Source organism: Procambarus clarkii, chromosome 85 (assembly GCF_040958095.1).
Source record: "Procambarus clarkii isolate CNS0578487 chromosome 85, FALCON_Pclarkii_2.0, whole genome shotgun sequence".
NCBI lineage: Eukaryota > Metazoa > Arthropoda > Malacostraca > Decapoda > Cambaridae > Procambarus > Procambarus clarkii.
Genome location: NC_091234.1, coordinates 20880542 through 20903954, shown reverse-complemented (window position 1 = coordinate 20903954; position 23413 = coordinate 20880542). Strand labels below are relative to the sequence as shown.

General features: G+C 39.2%; 2 protein-coding genes across 2 annotated transcripts; one reads left to right on the top strand and one right to left on the bottom strand.

The window, feature by feature from the left end:
• Positions 1-519: 519 nt before the first annotated feature.
• On the bottom strand, positions 520-8066 carry SmD1 (small ribonucleoprotein particle protein SmD1). The gene is made up of 4 exons (XM_045728419.2): positions 7959-8066; positions 2743-2819; positions 1417-1614; positions 520-1088 (listed from the first exon to the last, which is right to left on the bottom strand). Exons 1-4 carry the CDS (start codon positions 7970-7972, stop codon positions 994-996), a joined length of 384 nt encoding a protein of 127 aa, XP_045584375.1. The 5' UTR covers positions 7973-8066; the 3' UTR covers positions 520-993.
• Positions 8067-8987: 921 nt separating this feature from the next.
• On the top strand, positions 8988-19823 carry LOC123746706 (RING-type E3 ubiquitin-protein ligase PPIL2). Its single transcript, XM_045728421.2, has 12 exons — positions 8988-9362; positions 9586-9766; positions 11834-12053; positions 13793-13936; positions 14319-14484; positions 14916-15064; positions 15359-15482; positions 15913-16061; positions 17255-17406; positions 17595-17784; positions 18553-18704; positions 19634-19823. The coding sequence occupies exons 2-12, from the start codon at positions 9735-9737 to the stop codon at positions 19716-19718; spliced, it is 1563 nt and encodes a 520-aa protein (XP_045584377.1). The 5' UTR covers positions 8988-9362; positions 9586-9734; the 3' UTR covers positions 19719-19823.
• The last annotated feature ends 3590 nt before the right edge of the window (positions 19824-23413 follow it).

The window sequence follows — 23413 nt, the reverse complement described above, 5'->3', positions numbered from 1 at the left end:
TGAAGTTGAAACAAATCCACAAGAGCCGTGACGAGGATCACAGTTGTGGATTTGTTCATTTGATGCATCACGTTAGTGTGATCTGTGTGTAATGAAGTTGGAACATCCCTAATCAGACAAAATATTGGCCATCTTATGGGAACCTGATGGAACAGGCCCTATACTTTACTGTCAGAACTGTTATTCCTCTCAACAGCCATATGCATCTTGGCATGAACCAATTTTCTGGAGAAATAGTTTTCCGTTTCAGCGAGTAACAGGATTTTATCCAAGGGGCACGACAGTCCTTCGACATCACTAATCTGTATCAGAATTTTTGCTCTAATTACAGCCAGCCCAAGATTTATTTCTTGCAAAACCAATTAAAAAAATTTAATTTTTTTTTTGTTCATCAAGGACTATACTATGAAAAGTTATTTTAAATTTAGGAAAAATTATAAGTGTGAGAGTAAGCGGATGGGGACCTCAGTAAATTTATTACCTTACTCATTGACAAAAGGAAATTAAAGTTGTTATTCATACAAAACTTAATTTATTTAGAAAAAAAAAAAAAATTACTACATTGTAAGGACTTGCGTGCCTATGGAGAAAAACTTCACTTTTCAAAAGATTTGTTATTATTCACTTTATAAAATAACTCCACTTTCTGAAGGCTTGTCCAAACATTCATTAACTTCATCCGGTTACATAACACAGTACACTCACAAAAATAATGATGAAAAACTATAGCTCAACTAATCAAAGTAATAATTAACAAACTGATTCTGAATTCAAAAAACTAATAAAACATTTTCTAAAAACTCTACAAAGACAATGTCTGACACTATTTTCTACTACTATACTGTAGTTCGCAAGTTGCCGATTTAAAAAAAAATAATGATCATCCTTCAGTGACACTATTCAAGACCTGACCAAGATCCTAACACCCTTCACATACAGGTTGTTTCATTTTTTGTACCAAATGAACAATTTTATATTTGTCAAAGCCAGCTCTTAACGACGTGGTGGGCCACCTCTGCCACGTCCTCGAGGGCCGCCGCGACCTCGCCCACGTCCACCGCGGCCTCCACGTCCACGCCCACCCATACCTGTAATTAAAAATAAAATGGAACCACTTATAAATCAATCATAATTAATTAGAACATTACTCTTTCTCTCTAGATTACATCAGTGGGAGAAGTCCAAGAGCAAGATGGGGGAATGTGTCAAAAGTCGGTCTGCATTTTTCAATTAGTTTAGGCACAAAATATCCCTGAAGCATCTACAGTACTGTATATTATATATATATGTGTGTATATAATGCATAACATGTCATTTAATTAAATAATATATTAATGCATAACATGTCATTTAATTAAATAATATAAGTGGAAATCAGATGCTACACTTAGAAAATTCTTTAAATAACATGCTTACCACGCCCACGATCTGACCGACCCCGCCTTGCTCTGGGGCCATCGTCAATCAGTAGATTTTCTAGGGGCAGAGACTCTGGCAAAATGAAATAACGGATGTTGTTGCCTCGGATGGTCAATGTATCGTAGCTAGCTGGATCGTGGTTCTTTAAAGTCATTTTTACACTCTTCAAGTGAGTGTTCATAGCAACATCCACACCTGTTGGAAAGAAAGGGTCAATTAATATACAGTATACACAATCACTAATGGATAATTCTGTATTACAGTATTTTATAATTTTCACATGATTTTACATGTTGCAGTACCAATTATGCTATTTTAACTGCATTCACAAGTCACAAACCAAAAGCTTTACATAAATTGAGTCTAGTTTCTGTTACACTTCATTTTACTATCTTGAGATGATTTTGGGGCTTTAGTGTCCCCACGGCTCGGTCCTCGACCAGGCCTCCACCCCCAGGAAGCAGCCTGTGACAGCTGACCAACACCCAGGTACCTATTTTACTGCTAGGTAACAGGGGCATAGGGTGAAAGAAACTTTGCCCATTGTTTCTCGCCGGCGCCCGGGATCGAACCCAGGACCACAGGATCACAAGTCCAGTGTGCTGTCCACTCGCCCGACCGGCTCCCAGTATTTTAATACAAAAAGCATAAGTCCAATTAGTGCAGTTTTGGTTTTAATCAACCATTAGCCTTTTTCTTGCCTAAAATAATGCTTACAAAAATTCAACTTTTAATATGTAATATGATTCCTTAAGGAACAGACTAAGAAACTGTGTAAAGTTTTTCATAGGTACATTTTATTTAGACATAATTACTTGTGTTTTTCTCCTATAATTATACTGTACTTTTTGTTGTGGGTTGTCTACAGTACTGTTAAGTTACTAACGGAGTTAGTAAATTAATAAGTTACTTTAACCATAGGAACGTCTCAATGCATGCTACACCTTACATGCATGCTACACCTTAACAGTCACCTTATTAAATTTGGGATTAGTTCAGAGGTTAGGAATTCAGTAGGAGCAGTGATGAGGGTTCGAACCTATGCGGTGGGTGTTCCCATGCACACATTTCTAGCGACTAGACTACAACATGGTATAAGGATTGCATCCTGGAGTTCTTCTGAACACACAAGGATTTGCAATCCTTATACCGTGTCGTGGTATAGTCGCCAGAAGTGTGCGTGTGGGAACACCCACAGCATAGGCTCGAAACCTCATCACTGCTCCTATGGATTTTCTCGTTGATGCAGTCACATTAGTGTGATTACTCTGTGTTTAGAGGTTAACCTTGGGATAGGATAGGTCAAACAACTCAACCACCCACCTGTAATTGTACCCTGGACTTGGGTGCCATTCTTCAGCTCAATGGTCACTGTCTCATGACTGAGCTTCATGAGAAACCTGTAAAAAGAAAAAGTCAATTAGGCTTTTCATGTAATGTTTTAATGGGAAATATTTATACATTTGGTATCAAAGGATACATTTTATAATGGGAAATTATATTCCTTTGGGACTGTCAGTTCTGATACTGCAAATGTGACGCTACTCCTTGAGTAAACCAATTAAATATATTTTGGGTATCTCTAAAATTTTTATCTTCCCAAAATATAAATAAAAGCACAATGGTATATACTGTACAGTTGTATTGCAATTTATATATCAGTTATCTGTAATAGATCAAGTCTGAGAACCTAAACGATGAACAGACTTTCAAGAAAGTTTACAGAGTTCATAACGTAAGACTTATCAAAGGTAGATGGGTTCTCAGTGGAAATGTGTATGTGTAGAGACCCGGGCATTGCTAGGTACTCGGGTATATAATATCAAGAGTTCTATTGTAGTTATTCTAATAGTCGAGAGTCAATTGAATGTTCGTGATGGTAAAGCAACCAACACCCTAGATGGGAAGAGTGAAGTAAATATATTTAAGGTCCCCTAAGACATAAGATGATTACATGCAAATACATAGGATAACATCAGCAGCATTTGAGGAAATGGACATTAGGAAAGCATTAAAAGCCTAAAAACTGTTTCTTTGTAGACAATTTACACAGCCTACATTAGATCAATCCAAGAATATGTAGCAGCAGGCGATGAGTCACAATAACGTGGCTAAAGTATGTTGACCAAACTACACACTAGAAGGTGAAGGCACGACGACGTTTCAGTCCGTCCTGGGCCATTCTCCTTAAGAATGGTCCAGGACGGACCGAAAAGTCGTCGTCCCTTCACCTTCTAGTGTGTGGTCTGGTCAACATATGTAGCAGCAGCTTGGAATATGCATCTATTGAAGCACAAAAATATAGAGCACTGATTACAATGAAATGCCCCTCTGTGGAGGCTCCCTCAGTGGCTCCCTACAGCTTAGACACTGGCACACTTGGGGCTAAAGCTGACCTGCCTGAAACCTGTGATTATCTGTGTAACCATGAACAAGGACCCAGAATTCTGGTTCTGGTACCCAGTAGGTGAATATGAATCTTGGAGGCCTGGTACAATTTCTAACCCTTAGCTGATGGCTTACATCACATGACTTGATTCAGACAAGGTAAGGCACCTTCTTGAGGTTATCTTGAGACGATTTCGGGGCTTTTTTTTTTTTTGTGTTCCCGCGGCCCAGTCCTCGACCAAGCCTCCACACCCAGGAAGCAACCCGTGACAGCTGACTAACACCCAGGTACCTATTTTACTGCTAGATAACAGGGGCATAGGGTGAAAGAAACTCTGCCCATTGTTTCTTGCCGGCGCCCAGGATCGAACTTGGGATCACAGGATCACAAGTCCAGTGTGCTGTCCGCTTGGCCGACCTTATGTCATGTCATGTCATATTTTCAACTCGCCCTCATCAAGTGCCATGTGATCATTAATCAAGCCACCAAACCCAGTTTATGAATGAAAAACACTATACAAGACTCACAACCGATGATGTTTGTATCTGTCTCAAGGGGTGTTTCATTCACATTTGCTCGAATCGCACCTCTCTAAAGGCTTCGTGTACTGAACTGCAAGTACCAATACTGTACCAATTGCAGTCCCCGTGGCACACGGCAAGATACTTGCCCGGCACTTTGTAAGCAGTTTGGCCTGGGTTTGTATCTTGGCCGGGGAGGATTAACTGGGCGCCAATCCTTGACTGTAACCTCTGTTCACCCAGCAGTGAATGGGTACCTGGTTGTTAAACGATTCAGCGGGTCATGTTCCGAGAAAAATTAAGATTGAGGACCTGCTTGAAACGTTATACTGTACATATACGAAATGCTTTACAAGAATGTAAGACCTCTTTGTATTAAAAAAAAAAAAAAAAAAATTATCAACCAAACCATCTAACCTAGCCTAAGTTAGGATGAACTCTTCAATGCACTTTAATATGAAAAAATATTACCTTATACTTGAGAAAATACAGATTTTAAATTAAAAAGATGCCATTTGAAAAAAAAAAAAAATAAAAAATCAATGGTATCATTCCTGGGTGTGAAGGCCTCAGTGAGGAACCAAGGCTGGTGCATACTGCACGAGCTAACAGCACCACCGGACCAGGGAGCCGGTCGGCCGAGCGGACAGCACGCTGGACTTGTGATCCTGTGGTCCCGGGTTCGATCCCGGGCGCCGGCGAGAAACAATGGGCAGAGTTTCTTTCACCCTAAGCCCCTGTTACCTAGCAGTAAATAGGTACCTGGGTGTTAGTCAGCTGTCACGGGCTGCTTCCTGGGGGTGGAGGCCTGGTCGAGGACCGGGCCGCGGGGACACTAAAAGCCCCGAAATCATCTCAAGATAACCTCAAGAAGAACCACTGTTCAGCTTGTGGCCACAGCATCGCTTAAAAATTACAAAATACATATGTAACTGCTATTATTTTGCAAAGATAATATAATATAGCCTGAAAGTGATTAATAAGGTGCACAATGTTCAGATATCAGCGAACACAATGCTGTTTATGATGTTCACAGTGCTTGCACACTGGAGCTTTTGTCGGCTAGTAATAGCTGCGTACCCCACGGGTTATAGGAGATAACATTTATTCTTTCTCTTTCCATTCTCTATGAGCAACTTTTATTAAGCAAAATTTTATTTTCAACATATCATATGAAGGATGTTTACCAGCAAAACTTCTACGTCATCCCCCAGGCCCCAGCCTGGGAAAGTGAGTAAAAATCTCAGAAAAAGCACATAGCCAGTTGCAATAGCTATAACCACTACAGAAAGTCCAATTAACAATATTTTAATACTATACAAATAAGAATAAGCTTTGTAAAAACTAAATTACCAATTCTTTCTGGCCCAGTAAGAATTCTAGTCCACCTCTGTCAGTTCTAGGAACATCTCACTGCATGCTAAAACAAAATCTAGAATTTAGAATTTTTATCAATGCATCATTAAATAAGGGTCTAAGTAGTCCCCGTGGTGTAGTGATTAAGACGCTCACCTGGTGTTTTGCAAGCGCTTTGTCCTGGGTTCGTATCCTGGCCGGGGAGGATTTACTGGGTGCAATCCTTAACTGTAGCCTCTGTTTAACTAAACAGTAAAATGGGTACCTGGTTGTTAAACGATTCTTCACGGAGGTCCTCTCCCCTCACAGTGTTCAAGAGAGAACTGGATAAGCACCTCCAAAGGATACCTGATCAACCAGGAGGCCTGGTCGACGACCGAACCGCGGGGACGCTAAGCCCCGGAAGCACCTCAAGGTAAGGCAAGGTAGGTCATATTCCAGGGAACATAGGATTAAGGACTTGCCCGAAACGCTACTCGTACTAGTGGCTCTACAAGAATGCAAGAACTCTTGTTTATATAAATAAATAAATAAATAAAAATACATGACGGCTTTGGAGATTTAACAATGCATACTGTAGTAATAATTTTGAAGTTGAACTTTAACTGGCATTTTATAGGAGTATTTCCCCCTCCAGGCCATACTTGGAGGTAATTCGCTGAGCTGCCATAAAATAGCAGCCAATACCAGCCACGTCATCTTCAGTAATCCCGAGTTTGAGACGCCATGTCACCCCTGGCCAAAGCAAACCTTGCCAGTCAACCTGCATACTCCCACAGCTACCAGGAAGCTATGGATAAGACTCCAGACATGTCATTATCAAGATGACCCTCACCATTTCAGCACTTTACCCTCGGGAAGGTGGCACCCTAGCGTGTCGTATGGCGTCCCAGCCCTTTACAGTTCACAAGACCATGCTACAGAAATTCAGTGCTAGCACACTTTCTGAAGGTCAGAACACAGTGATGGAAAAACAGCAGTTTCCACTGCACTATTTATACACACATAGGGGGGCTGTGATATATGCATAAATGTACGTAAACATGGGGTACATCAACATCGTTAGCACAAGGGGCTCATCATATCCTGAAGACTCTTCCCATTGGTTTGTGTGTGTAGAGTGCATACATTATCACTCTAAATGTGCAACACTTCACTATTTGGATACAGGCCAATAGGTTGCTGTGCTATGTGAAAACCAGTACATGAAGCACAACTATTATGATGAAGGCATAATTGGGGATGTTATGTCCTTTGGATATAGAAAACTATCTTGTACTGTTTGTATAATTTACTTCCATTAATGAGTATCCAAGACTGTGCCACACCCTAGGAGCCCAAGACATAGTACTAGTGCAATGTACCGTCCGTCTGCAAGGTATCCACACTCGTGGGGTTAGGCAAGCATTCATTAGTCGGAATATTCTTGCATTACTCTGGGGTGAATAAATGAGGTGCAGGTCACTTGGTCACTTTTCAGAAATTCACTCACACAGCACCGCTCCAGTGCCAGGTAAGTCCACTACGGGCTCACCATAGCCCGTGCTACTTGCCCCGCTCCTGTGCCAGTAAGTCCACTACGGGCTCATCATAGCCCGTGCTACTTGCCCTGCTCCTGTGCCAGGTAAGTCCACTACGGGCTCACCATAGCCCGTGCTACTTGGAACTTGTTCAGAGTAGCTAAATCTATAACAAAATGGCCACTTTAGTGCAGGTCAGAGTAAACACCGCAGTTGTTTAAGATTCGCTACCTGGAACAAAAAGTTCCAAGTAGCACGGGCTATGGTGAGCCCGTAGTGGAGCTGAACACTGTAGATGATGGAATATACTCAAGGCCATGTGGGGGAAGCTATGGGTTACCCGAATCTTTAAAACACCACTGCGTGTGGCTATTAATTGAATGGGTGACCGCGCGAGGGACGTGAACTAGCCAAAGAGGACCTTGTATGCCTGACAATACTACACCAATACACCGGCTCGCCCTCAGCCCCTCTTGACGCCTCTCAACACCTCACTAATGCGATAAACCACATAATCAACATCTTAACAATTATCTTACACGAATTAATCATTGATTTTAGTGTTGTATGCAGGAAATACACAAGACACCTGAGATAGCAACAGCCATGAAGCCCGCGGAATGGAACCAAACTCCCGGGAATTCTTGTTATGATAATATTTCAAGAAGTTCGCCATATACAGACATACAAGTCTTGAATATAACATCTGTTACAAGCGCTACAAGTTTGTATGCGCAAGCAGGACTTACTAACCGTACGAGTTTCATGATGTTTGCGGATAAAGACCGTCCTTCAAAAATTGGGAGGCAGCTCAGAGGGACGCCAAACGTTCGTTTCAAAACAAACCACTTGTCTATGAAATCTGGAATAGACAGAAAATATATACCGACTTAAATTTCAAAATATTTTCAATATTTGACTTTAAAAACATATATATGAAAATAAATTATTTAATAATTTGGAAATAGGCTGTATAAAATGACAACTGATTGTGATTATAAATATATGGCGCGTTTTTTTTTTATTTATATACATACAATAGTTCACACAGAAATCACAATAGCGAGATATATCAACATCTTTATATATGTTTATACAAGAGTTCTTACATTCTTGTATAGCCACTACCACGCATATCGTTTCGGGCAAAACCTTGATTAAAAAATTCACTTGAACGTGTCCAGCGTAGAATGACTAAGTTAATTCCCCAAATTAGAAACCTTTCATATGAAGAAAGATTAACAAAGCTTAAATTGCTTTCACTGGAGAGGTGAAGAGTTAGGGGTGACATGATAGAGGTTTACAAGTAGATGAATGGACATAACAAAGGGTATTACAAGTATCAACACAAGACAGAACACGAAACAATGAATATAAATTGGATAAGTTTAGAGTTAGGAAAGACATGGGTAAATACTGGTTCGGTAACAGGGTTGTTGATTTGTGGAACTAATTACCGCGTAACGTGGTGGAGGTGGGGGTCCCTCAATTGTTTCAAGCGTGGGTTGGACATGTTTATGAGTGGGATTGGGTGGTTATAGATAGGAGCTGCCTCGTATGGGCCAATAGGCCTTCTGCAGTTACCATTGTTCTTATGTTCTTATGTCCCCACTCACATGATAATCAATATGTTATTTAATTTATGCTTTAAAATGTAAGATTTTACGGTTATAAACGTATTCAAATTAGATAGTATATAAAATTTGAATATAGTTTGGATTTAAATTTGAATAGTTAGCCAGACAAAACTCTCCAAAGAAAACGAAAATTACAAAGGAAAATAAGCGAGCAAGAGATCAAAACAAAGACCAGCGAGCGCCTCCCTGTACTGTGACCAGCCCGAGCCACAGTGACCTGTCAGGGCTCCCCTACACAGATGAGCCAAGGCTAACCCTCACTGTGACCAGCCAGGAGCACCCTACTCTGATAATTTAGGGTCTCCCCAGACACACACACCCGTTCGGACCCTCCCAACGGGACCCATTAGGGCCACACTGTTGCTTGGTGCTTATCGTTACCTGGACCACATAAGGTGACCAGCATACTCGCCTGGACCACATAAGGTGACCAGCATGCTCGCCTGGACCACATAAGGTGACCAGCATACTCGCCTGGACCAACATACGCTAACATCGTCATAAGAACATAAGAACAAAGGTAACTGCAGAGGGCCTATTGGCCCATACGAGGCAGTTCCTATTTATAACCACTCAATCCTACTCCCATACATGTCCAATCCACCTGACATGACCCACCAACCCACCTGACATACATGACCACTTATATACGCTGTCATCAAGTTACCAGACCAGTTACGGGCTATTCATGCCCGTGCCACCTCTTGGGTGGCTTAATCTTTATCAATCTTTATCGTTACCAGACGTAGAGCGGGTGCAGTTCAAGACGTGAAGCCTGGTAGTCATGTTAAAGTGACCTCGCGCTGTGTAACCTGTTAGGCAAGACAATTATTTTACGTCTTCCCTCAATTGAACTGTTTTAAGATAGAAAAGGTTACTCTAAGCCGCCAAAATGGGGAAACGACAGCATCAGAAAGATAAAATGTAAGTACAATGAGTTGTTGTTATATTGGGAGTCTTGTTGTACTACAAATTTAACTTTCCCATTTTTTTATTTTGAGGATGGGCAATGCCTTGTGGGTCTCTTCTCTCAGTCCTTAACCACTACACTGTGCACTTGTTTTTGGCAAAAACTTCCAAGTCAAGGGCATATTTTTGTTGTTTTTATAAATGTTCAGGTAAAGTTAATGTCAAAATGTTTTCAAATTTGACTATTTCCATTTCAAAACACATGATGTAATGAATATATTAAAAAACATTAAAATATAGCCTAATTAAAAAAAATAGCACAACTCTCAGAGTGCCTAAAGGCACTTTATGCAGTGCAGTGGTTAAGCCACTATTGTATAGGTTGTAGAGTTGTTGGGGCTGTCATATCTATATGACTGTGAGTTTTCAGTTGCATGTATGCCTGGGGACCATTGAGGCTTATTCGCATTTGTGTTCCTCACGTGTGCCCCAAAGAATGAGGTGATTTGATAAAATACCATGCCCAAGATTACCATCAGAGTGCCGGCGGGCTGATGGGCAAATAGCCTCGGCTACCATCAGCTTTTGTCCGGTCGAGTGGATAGGGTGCCCTGTACACCAGTTGCAAAGTGCTCCTGGCAGTATGGGTTCGAGTCACTTCTGGGGTGTGAGTTTTCAGTTGCATATTGTCCTGGGGACCATTCAGGCTTGTTCGCATATATGACTGTATGGAGCTGGCCTCCACAACTTAGCACATTCCATTTGTTCACTATTCTGAATTTGATGCGTGTTGAATGACGCAGACTGAAAACTGCAAATGTTGAGGCATATGTTATACATTGTAAGTTTTGAATAAATTTGGAGAATTTTATAAAAAATTAAATATACTCCAAATAAATTAAAAAAAAAAAATGACAGTAGAATAAAGTTTATAAAATAAACAAATGTAACCCATTTATCTTAAAAAAAATTAAGTACTGAATCAATGGAGAAAGTAGTTTTACAGAACTAGTGTTGCTGCATGAGAATAAGTGGGTAGTAATTTAGTACAACGTCGAAGGTACCACGTACAACTGACCCGTGTTAGAAGCATCCAAAGTCTGCAGCACAGAGTGATAATCACCACAGTCCATGCTCATATTAAAATTGCTAGTTATTATAGAAATGGCTGTGGAACCATTTATTTTTAGAAGGGTTACCCCCACAGCCTGGATAGACCAGACTGTGGGGTAAGGTAAGGTAAGATAAGGTAATGAATGTTAGGGAGGTTTCACAAATCTATGATATAGAAGGAGGCAGTTATTGGCTCCATTGCAATACAGTATTGTATACAGATTATATTATTGAAATGATGCACATGTTAGAATAAATTGGGAGATTAAAGGAAAGCTTTGGAACAGGTGTTGGAGTGAGTTACGTATGTAGTGTTTCCCATGGCATTTTAATATAGCCATGGGTAGGGCTGTCAGGGAAATGATGGCAGAGGTGGGAAGAGTCGGGGCAGAGGTGGAGCTGGATGGCTGGACTCTGCTCCTGCTGGGGGCAACCTCTGGTTGATAAGTTAGTACTAAGAAAAGTAAGAAAACGAGTGTAAGAAAAAAAGAGTGTAAGAAAACTACTAACAAGGCTTCTAAATATTTTTTGGTAGTTAGATGAATAGTATGCTGTAACAATGTTAATGACAGTAGCAGAAGTGCCGTGAGTAGAATTTAGTTCTATCTGTGAACTTCGGAAATACAGTACTGTATTAACAAACATGTTTCTACATTTATAATACTGTATCCTAATAGGAGCTAATATGGAAAGACAAATGAGAAATTTAAAAGGCAATTCAATTCTGCATTTTAAAGTTACAGGCAGTAAGTTTTAAGCTCTTAAACAGTTTGATTATAGTAAATGCAAAGTAAACCTTTTCCAGCTATAAAACAGTACTCATGTTTTACTTTGTTCTTAGCCAATTTTTAATTTATCTTGATGCTTTGCTTGCTTTTCATGTCAATATTTTACTGGTAATTTATAAAAATGTACAGTAAAATAGTCTTCTCGGCTTGGTGTCTTCATTTGGTAATGTCTTGCTTCCAGGTATCTGACCTCAACTGAGTGGTCAACATTGTACGGTGGGTACAAAGCCTCGTCTCACACAGGCGCAAAAGCAAACTTTCGGAGACTCCCCCTCACTCACTGTGCTCTCTCTCTGCTGCCATTTAGTCATCCATATATTGATCCACATGGAAATGTGTATGATCTTGAAGCCATCCTTCCATTTTTGCGCAAGTTCAAAGTGAACCCTGTCACTGGTGAGGTAAGTTCTGCATTTAATATAATTCGTTTGATTTATTGTTTGTTCTGATCTGATGATTCATGTGTAACTGTTACAGATTTTTAAGATAAACAATAACATGTAATACACACAGAAATCTTGTGATTAGCATGATATATCAAATGAACAGATCCACAAAGGTCGTGATGAGGTTTACCAGACCACACACTAGAAGGTGAAGGGATGACGACGTTTCGATCCGTCCTGGACCATTCTCAAGTCGATTGTGACAATGTACAGTGACAATTGACTTGAGAATGATCCAGGATGGACTGAAACGTCGTCGTCCCTTCACCTTCTAGTGTGTGGTCTGGTCAACATACTTTAGCCACGTTATTGTGACTCCTCGCCTGCGTCGTAATGAGGGTTTGAACCTATGTCCGGGATGATTGCAGACGCACCTTAACCATGTCGTGGTGCAGTTGACTAAGGCTACGTCTCATACATAGGTTTGAACCCTCATCACACCCCTTGTGAATTTGTTAATAACATGTACACTGTAACTGAGAAGTATAGGTCATTTGTATATGGTATGCATGAACATACAGTATAAGGCTGCTATCTTACTAACTCATTCATTTCTTTGATACCAGAGACTGCCCATTAATTAAACATGAAAATTTTCTCCAGACTCCAGACATTTAATATATCTTAAGATTTTTAGGTGAACAATTCACATATAATTGTACATGCTCTTGATTCCCAAGTAAGTGAAGCAGGAGCCACTTGAATGATCAGAGAGGTGATGGTGAGTGGCAAGAGTGAGGATAAGCAGGCGATGAGTCACAATAACGTGGCTGAAGTATGTTGACCAGACCACACACTAGAAGTTGAAGGGACGACGACGCTTCGGTCCGTCCTGGACCATTCTCTTATCAGACCATTATCAGTGAGGATAACTTCAACCAGCGTAAAAGTGACACAATAGAGGATAAAAGAAATAGAAATTCTGCCCGAAACGCTTTGCGTAATAGTGGCTTTAGGCATTGTATGTATTAGCTCCATCTATAAATCGATCAAATTATGTAAAATCTCTTGTACAGTATGTATGTACCTTACCTGAATAAACATTTTATTTTATAGAAGAGAAGACAGGCACAGGTTAGGGAAAAGGATATAAAGTGGGAAAAACAGTGTTCATTCATAAAAGTAGTGGAGAGGTGGAGTAGGCCTGGGTACTGCACCATGGTGGTGCAGTACCCAACTTTGGTCTGCAACTGTTCGTTATTAGTTATACTACATTAAGGAATTTACAATGGTTTAATAATGAAACATTATAGTAACTTCAATTTGATTTCCTTTGACTGATTGATGATTGTGGTTTATAGTGTATGTGGTACATACACTAATTGGCAATTTTTGTGTTCTTTCTTAGCTTATGATCACATATGCCATTACACCATATTTCTAAACTACAATACATAACAGCTTGCATACTTTACTTTAATACATAACATAGTAGTCTATGGTGCTTTACATACACCATATTCATTGTTTATAATATTTATAGTTGCCAAATCTTGAATTTGGAGTGTAAAATTCATTATGTACAATACAATATTTAACAATTAATATTATGCTAGAAAACTTACATTTTGCACAAGGTGAATCAGTGCTTTGATGCAAGTTTATTCCATTGAAATGAATAAATAACCAAGGTATATTTAATTTAAAAAATTGTTCTTAAAATCAATGATCAGTATACAGTATTACATTTACAGCCTCTAAGTGAAAAGCAACTGACGAAGGTAACCTTTCACCGTGCCAGCACCGGAGAGTATCATTGTCCCGTTCTGTACAAGCCTCTCACCAACACTTCACATGTCGTAGCTGTGAAAACTACCGGCAATGTTTTCTCCTATGAGGTAGGTTCTAATTAAATAGTCACAGCCAGGTAGGTCCACCACGGGCTCGCCATACACTGTGCTACTTTCAACTTTTGGTTCCCAGTACAGTAGCTGAATCTAAAACAACAACCTTCAAATATACTGATTGTCTGCCTCGTCCATGTGATATTTTTATTTTACCCTTGGTTCACACTTCTTGTTAAGCAATTCTCAAGCATTCCACTGCTTATCTAGATAGCTTGTTTAACCCATAGATCATAACTGGTTCAGAATTTATCATCATCTAGAGTTTGATTAAGGAAAGTTTACTGTAAGTTATTCCAAATGTAAACTAATTCTTAATCTCAGAAATGATAACGTTGAAATACGTGCTTAATGCATAGTTGTGTGTTGTGGACAGGCAGTGGAGCAGCTGAATATTAAGGTAAACAACTGGAGAGAGCTGCTGACAGACAAAATCATCACCAGAGCAGATCTCATCACCATTCAGAATCCACAAGATCTAAGCAAGTACAACATCAGCAGCTTTCATCACATCATAAATAACCTTAAGGTTGAGAATGAAGGTACGTAAGTCAAATCTTGTTATTTGCAACTGTTAATTATACTGTATTATTGTATGACACTATTAATGGGGAACTGGTTGGCCGAGCAGACAGCACGCTGGACTTGTGATCCTGTGGTCCCGGGTTCGATCCCGGGCGCCGGCGAGAAACAATGGGCAGAGTTTCTTTCACCCTATGCCCCTGTTACCTAGCAGTAAAATAGGTACCTGGCTGTTAGTCAGCTGTCACGGGCTGCTTCCTGGGGTGGAGGCCTGGTCAAAGACCGGGCCGCGGGGACACTAAAAAGCCCTGAAATCATCTCAAGATAACCTCTCAAGATAGGTATACTGTATTTTGTATTAATTTTATGCTTACAAATATAGTTTTGGATTTTAAATTTACCACTGTCTAATTAGGGAAATAATTGGTGACTTTTTATCTTATCATTACAGAGACAGTTCAAGCTCGCTCAGATGCATCAATGCGTTTGAAGAATGTATCGCAAGACACTAAGCAAATTTTGGATGAATTCAACCGCACATACAAGGAGACCGATGCAAATGAGGAGGCTGCAGAAAGGGTTGCAGATAAATTTAATGCTGTAAGGAGAACGGATAGTTTAAATAGCTAGATTAGATGACATTTGTATTGTAGAGTTGAAGGAAAGTGGGTAATAATTATGAATGAATGATTTATGCATTGTTAGATTTGTGTCGAGATTACCCAAAGGTCCGAGTTACTAGAACTAAAATTAACAAACTCTTACAGTATTTGTTTGCTATATATCGGTATGTACAGTATATTTATATATATTTTATTTATTTATTTATTTATTTTATTATTTATTTATGTGTTGATTTAGTAATATTTGTTCAGTGAATTCTCATTATTGCAGGCCCACTACTCAACCGGAAAAGTATCAGCAAGCTTTACATCAACCTCCGTTGATGTGGAGACTAAGCACGAAGCTGCAGTGTTGGAGGATGACGTTGTACGGTATCAACGAGTTAAGAAGAAAGGTAACTACTGTATTTAGCAATGCAAGATTTAACAACAGCGTGGTATTAATATTCTATTAACAATGAACCTCATCCTTGTAACTAGGGAGAAAGCATTACAAATACAAATAAGTATCAAAGGCATCTACTGTACCAAAAAAGAGCATTTCATGAACAAATCCACAAGAGCCGTGACGAGGATTCGAACCTGCGTCCGGGAGCATCCCAGACACTGCCTTAATCGACTGAGCTACGATTAAGTTGATTAAGGCAGTGTCTGGGATGCTCCCGGACGCAGGTTCGAATCCTCGTCACTGCCCTTGTGGATTTGTTCATTTGATGCATCATGTTAGTGCTCTGTGTGTAAAGAGCATTTCATTTTACAGTTTAATTTTTGTAATGGTCTTGTGCCTACATTTTAATCAGCTGAAATCCTGTATCATCATTACAGGCTACGTATCACTGAAAACTAACCATGGTGTGCTGAACTTGGAAATATACTGTGACACTGTGCCTAGAACTTCTGAGAATTTCATAAGACTCTGTGATCGTGGATATTACAATGGAACTAAGTTTCACCGCTCCATTCGTCATTTTATGGTAAGTCATCTGGTTTCAACTTAATTGCTTGACACCATACATTAGTCTAGATTTTTGTATTATATTTGCTACTTCAAACATATAGGTGGAAGAGAATCGTTAAATGCTCAATTTAATTAATTTCCTGCCTTATATAGAAGACGTAGTGATGTCGTAATGTCACCACACAACATGTGATGCATTCAACCCTGTGTCCTCATGGGGGGTGGATTAGGCTGGGGGACCCATCTTCCTAAGATTTCTTCCACTAAAACTAAAAATGGTGTTGGATCTGATGAAGGAAAGGGAACTATCAGGGGGAAAGCAGCAAGCCATTAGACTATATAGCACTTGGAAGGGGTCAGGATAAGGATATGGGATGGGATGCCCAGCCACTAGGGCGGTCGGGGATTGAACGCCGACCTGCATGAAGCGAGACCGGCGCTCTACCGTCCAGCCCAAATGGTTGGATCTGATGAGTGCACATATTCAGGCCTTGGAGCAGCAGGCTTGTGTGGCTGTGGGGAAGATGTGCAAGGAAAAATGAGGAACAGAAGCTGGAAGTGGAAATGGAAATGTGAGAGATAGGAATACCTGAATGGTAAATGGTGATGCGTGATTAGAAGTATGTGGAGAGAATATTTGAAAGTCTAATTAGTGGAAGTAACGAGAGCAGTGCTAATGTGAACCTTCTCACACCATCAGATTGTATCTGATGGTGTGAGAAGAGTATGACATTGTATGTCAGTTGATATATCTATGGAAGAGACGAGTACATTGATGAGGAAGCTGAAAGGTGGAAAATGTGCACGTGTTGATGGGGGAAATGCAAAGATAATTAACTGTAGTTGAGAAGGAATGAAGTGGGTGTTGAAGAGTTTGCAAGAAGACCTGGAAAAGCGATACTGTGCTAGAGAGTTGGAAAAAAAGCTGACTTAATACACTCTATAACTATAAAGGTGAATGCGTTATAGAGGTCTTGGCTTGCTAAGCCTTGGGGGCCATGTGTATGGCAGTGATTGAAACGAACAAAAAATTACTGAGAAATTGGTCAGTGATAAACTGCATTGATCATGTGGCAGGGTAGGGTGTGTAAGTCAGATATTAACATCTAGAAAATGCAGAACATACACGTTTATGATTTGTAATACAGTATCATGTTCATCTTATTATGAGAAAAGTAATGGCTAACGTCATATGTTTCTATACTCTAGATACAGGGCGGAGATCCAGAAGGCACTGGAAAAGGTGGCGATTCTATTTGGGGAAAGCCATTTAAGGATGAATTTCGCCCTAACCTGTCTCATAAGGGTAGAGGCGTACTCTCTATGGCCAACTCGGGACCTGATACCAACAAAAGTCAATTGTGAGTTATTGTATGTTCTCAGTTACTTAATCATATAAGGAACACCCAGAGAGAGAGCTGTCAGCTAGAATTATAGACTCTTATATAAATGTGATATATTTGTTGGAAATAGCATATAGTCTGCTTGTTTGCAGAGTGATAAATATGCTATTTAACCTTGTGGTTATATATAACATAATTTTTTTCAGCTTCATTACATATCGCTCATGTGCTCACCTTGATGGCAAACATACAATCTTTGGACGTGTGGTAGGAGGTTTAGCAACACTGTCTGCCATGGAAGCCATTGAAACTGACAACAAGGACACTCCTATTGAAGATATCATGCTTCAAGAGGCATCAATTTTTGTGGACCCATTTAAGGAGGCTGATGAGAAGGTTAGTTAATGGAAGTCCATTAATACAGTATAACACAAAACATTGAGTTTCTCATGATATTTAACCCTTAAACTGCTAGGGGTCTAAATGTCATTAACACTGATGGGTGAAATCAAAATACTGTACATAAAACCAGTCAAGTATGAAGCATGTACACAACACACACTCTGTCATGTTCGTGGCAGAGTGGTTTCTTACCTTAGGGAGCATCCAAATGTCTCTGCTTAAAAGGAACTTTTAACAGTGAAAGCGTATGATTTCTACCAAAAATATTTATACAGTATAACACAGTATGGGACTTCAATTTAACAATGAAAAAATTCCAGAATTTAAAAAAAATAAAATTAGTATTAATTAATTTTAGGTACTTTGTAAATAATATTTAACATTATAAAATCAAAATACATACAGTATAACATTTAGGTTATTGCACACAAACAAAAAATGAGTATTGAACACTGATAATATGTAGTACACTGCCAGATAAAGTTCACTATAAAATACAGTTGTAGTAAGGGAATTCAATAAAGAATTTGTTCCATAAATGTGACATTGCTATTTTTGTTTGTATAGTTATATGGATTTTCATGTGGTTTTACATAAATTACCAACAAAAGTTAAATAAAATAGTTTTAATAATTCTAGTACTGGATGTGGATTAGCTATACTCTGATGTCAAAAGCATAAATTTAGGTGCATTCAACAGTTACAATAATTTCCAAATTTATATAAAGTACTGTACAAGTTAATCTAAAATTTACCTCTTAGTTGGCAGAAGAACGAAAAATTGAAGTGGAAAAACGAAAAGCCGAAGATGATGAGTTGAAAAGCCGAAAACGACCCAAGATTAAAGATGATCAGCTTAAGGTGTTTCGTCCTGGAGTCGGAAAATTTTTAGACTTCACTGTTGCATCAGTGTCGTAAGTATCTTAGGACTGTACAGTATGCATAATCAGTGGCGCGATTCGGCCACTTTGCATTGGTTTGCCAGAATAAGTTTGCTAAATGTCTGTAGTTTGCTGAACTGATCCTTTAATTAATCCTTTCAGGGAATACATGATTATTCTTCATGCACAAGAATTCATATCAACATGAGGAAATCAGTAGGAGCATGGCCAAGTAGTTTAGAGCGTGTGCTTGGGAGTACCCAGTGTACAGGTTTAATTCCTTCTCGTGGCTCCTACTCATTTTCTCATTATTCTTTATATTGAATATTTATTTTATTAAAACATTGAATTCAAATTGTACTTATACATGTATTTACAAATGTCCATATGCTAATATATAATGAAAAGAAATAGGTTTCTGAATGTAGGTCATGATTTGCCTCTGTCACCCACTCTCTGTGCCTCTCTGAAGGGGCAAGGGGCAGGTTTTGGCTCTGTCACCCACTCTCTGTGCCTCTCTGAAGGGGCAAGGGGCAGGTTTTGGCTCTGTCACCCACTCTCTGTGCCTCTCTGAAGGGGCAAGGGGCAGGTTTTGGCTCTGTCACCCACTCTCTGTGCCTCTCTGAAGGGGCAAGGGGCAGGTTTTGCCTCTGTCACGCACTCTCTGTGCCTCTCTGAAGGGGCAAGGGGCAGGTTTTGGCTCTGGTCCCCAGTAGGCCAACAGAAGTCTGTGGCTGATGTGATCTACTAGTTGGGAGCCATCTTGGCATTTATTCACATTGAATTCCATTTGCCTCTTGCCAAGATGAAGCTATCTTGGCAAGATAGCTTCTGGGAGCTATATTGGGGCTCATCCAGAAATTGGAGTTGCATTACATTCATCACTTTTTGTTTTACTACCTTCCTGTTTTATATTTTACGTCTTAAAAAGGCTTTTGGAATGATTTTTATTGTGTTTTCAGGAGGGAAGAGGCCCAGGCATCAGCAAGCCAACAGAAGAAGAAAAAGGATGCTTCCTATGGATTCAAAGACTTCAGTATCTTCTGAAAGAAATGAATCAGTTACCAATATGTCTTGTAAGAAGTAAGACTTCTGGTAAGTTCCATGAGGAACTGTTAAGGTTATGTTGTAAAAATAAATAATTGTACATCATTTTGAAAGTTTCATTCCTTGAGAAATTATCAGTCTTTTATGATTAATTTAAAAACATTTATCCACATTATTGTCCGCCATAGATGGCGAGCATGTTGCAAGGCAGGATGAATCTGCTACACTCGTGACCAGTGGGGTGTGATTAGGTAAAGACAAATGCAGAGAATTATTATTATACAATATGTATGTGTATATTTTAATCCTGGAATACAGTATATTTCCTGTTATGTCCCAGCAGAAGGAAGAGTAATAATTATTAATTAATTGTATTATTATTATACTAATTATAATAATAATTGTTGTAATTAATAAGTACAGTACAGTATTATTCTTCCTTCTGATAGGGCATAAAGGAAACCGGTCTCGGGTGAAAGGGGGGGGGGGAGGCGTGACGATCTCTGTTTGGAACTCGTAGGTGCGGGACTCAGTCATCCACCTCCTGGGGCTTGTGTGGCCCAAGCTCTACTTCAGGAGACTGGGGTTGTTCTTGCCCTTGCTGGGGTGGTTCTTCTCCGGCCCCGACCAAGGCAGTCTCCGAGTTTGGAATCCCTGTGCCTTACACACAGAAATCACGATAGTGTGATTCATCAAATGAACAAATCAAATGAACCCCTCATCACGGACCTTGTGGATTTGTCCCTGTGCCTTCTTTTACCAACTTCGAGGTAAACTCGTAGAGCTGGAGCCCCTAGGGCAGTTCATTGTTGCCTTCTACCTCATTCTGATAGTTCCTGCAATGGCACTGAAACTAATCCTACTGGCATTTGCCGTTCCATTGGAGATTTTCAGTGCCATGGAGAGGGGGGCCCTGCTGCATGGGTGACAGCTTCTTCCCCGTATCAACCTACCCAGGCTTTGCCCCCTGGAGAGGCCACTCCAGACAGAGAGTGCAACTCCATAGTCTCCTGTGACTGATGGATGCCTACTACTGTCACAGTTATCCAGGTATCAGCCTCCATTTATGTTTTATGAACATAAGATGATATAAAAAGCTTCCAGCTTATCTAAGTTTACTCTTGCAGACTGAAATGACGTCGCTTCTCCATCTTCTCAGTTGTGGTTTGGTCATCATTTATTCAACCACGTTATTGTGACTCATTGTCTGGTTATTTAAGTTTACCTCAGAAATAAACATAAATAACTCGAATAATAAAAGTAAAAAGTCGTTACTAATAAAACATTTATTAATTTACTGAAAAGCAATGCTATTTGCGGTATTTGTTTATCAAAATAAAAGTACTGTAGTGCTAAATACAGTGACACCTCCCCTTATGAATGCCTCTATTTATGAACTTTTTGGGTTACAAGCCCAAGTTACGAACTCTGCCTCGGGAAACGAGTTTGTTGATACGCATATGGGCTGACCAAGCGTGTGGTGGCACGGTGATCGTGCCTCAGTTTACCAGTGGCTCCTGCTTAGTGACAATCGCGCCAGAATTCTTTGTAAAGAATTTCAGTGCTTTTTGGATTTTTGGGTATTTGAACTTAACAGTAATTATTATATATCTTGCCATGGGTCTCAAAAAAGTCAGTGGTAAGGTTCAACCACAGACAATAGTTTTGAGTAGAGGCAGTAGAGGATGTCCCTTCCTCATTAAGAAAATGTGTGAAGTATGGGAAGAACTGTAAAATTTTGTTGAAAAACTCACCCAGATAAAGCTGTAGCAGGCCATTGCATTGATCTTTTAAATGACACTGCGATATCTTACTGCAGACAAGTGTTAAAAGTAGGGAAAAACAAGTGTCTTTAGACAGATTCTTAGTAAGACGAGCAAGCAGAGCCACAAGCAGGTCCTTGTGGTATGTAGGCAAAACGTGCCAGAGTGTGTACCCCAGAGAATTCATCACTACCTGATCGCGAATATCATCCCATACACTAGCAATAGTCCTGGAACTTTCTGATAACTAAAGTTCGGAAACCAAGTAGTGCTCTGTACTATTAATAACAAATTATATATTGTATTAATAAATGTGACTTTCCTCCTGGCACCAAAATGGGAAGTGTAAAATGTCTCAGGCTAGGTTGCATTTGAGCTTCGCAAGATTAACTCGTGGGCACACACAAGACTTGTGGACGCATGCAAGATTAACATCGCGGGTATGTAATGAAACTATCAAAAGTGCTTTGTTTATCTAACAATTGCTCACTGCCTTAGAAAATTTCTTGATATTCAGAATAATTTTTTTTTACTTTCTCATTGTATATTTGAATCAGTTGTCCCTTGATAAAATCCTCAGTGACAGTACATCCTTTGATATTGCTCATCTTAGGTGTCTCTACTCCCATTTTTTTTCATTCTGAAAACTCTTCTTCTAGGAAAATCTTCTAGAAAAATCTAGAAAATCTAGGAACTCTTGAATATTCTGTATCATACAGTGTTATATAGCCATCCTGGCTGGTTTTTCTTGTATGAGTATTTACTTATGTTTTGTATACTTAATTTCTGCTTTTCCATGTATAGATGTATGAGTAATAAATTTATATGTATGAGTAATGTAATAAATTACTCATGGATGTATGTATTACTCATGGATGGATGTATTACTCATACATCCATGTATAGATGTATGAGTAATAAATTACTCATACATCTATACATGGATGTATGAGTGAGTAATAAATTTATATGTATGAAGTAACTTGATGTGTATAGTGTAGAGAGCGAACTCCCTCTACCTGTGCTGTCCTCCTTTCATTATAACGCCATATTTACTGGAAAAGTAATGCTAAGTTTATGTTTTCACTTGCTTATAAGGGGAAAGAAAATAATCAACAAATGATCACATAGTGTATTGTGCTAAATCCTAACACGATTCTACATTCTATAGCAACATGTTAGATTATAAAAAATGTTTTCCTATTTTCTACACTGGTTCAAAATGGCCGAAGAATGCCACTGTAACTTTGTCACACTTTCTAGCTTCTTGAGATGAATTACACTCCTTCATTTACATATACTGTACACATACAAAAAAAATGTTCCTTTTGAAACGAGCTTGGAAAATATTTGAAGCTATTGTATTTAATATTTGTACAATTACATGTATTTTATATATTGGCATCCCTTAAACTTTAATAACGCTTATTTTACAGGTATATTTAAAAGCAGTAAATGCACATTTGCTGAAAGATAGTTTCTGAACCCCAAGGAGGAAATGTCTTAAGTAATAAGATTGAGACCTTTCCCTTTTCATCTGAGGCAAGTGAGAGAGAACTTGGGTTGGGAATTCATTACAAAGTTTGGATGTTTTTGCAACACTGTGAAGGATTATGAACCTATGCAGACGATCTTAGTGATCAGTAAAACATAGCTTAGAGCAAACACGGTTCATCATCCCTAAAGTGTTACTAAAAGTTAAGGATCGTAATGAAGAATATCAACATCATGAAACACTCTGCAAATGTTAAACATAAATCTTTAACTGTTCAGGATTTAATTATATAAAGCCAAGGTTAAATTAGTCAATAGAAGAAATAAAATCAGGAAATTAAAATAACTTTTAACCATATTTGTTATGTTAATAATAAGTAATCATACATTGCTTGTTTTATCCTTTTAAGTTTATATAGAGAATGAAAATCTTTTAAT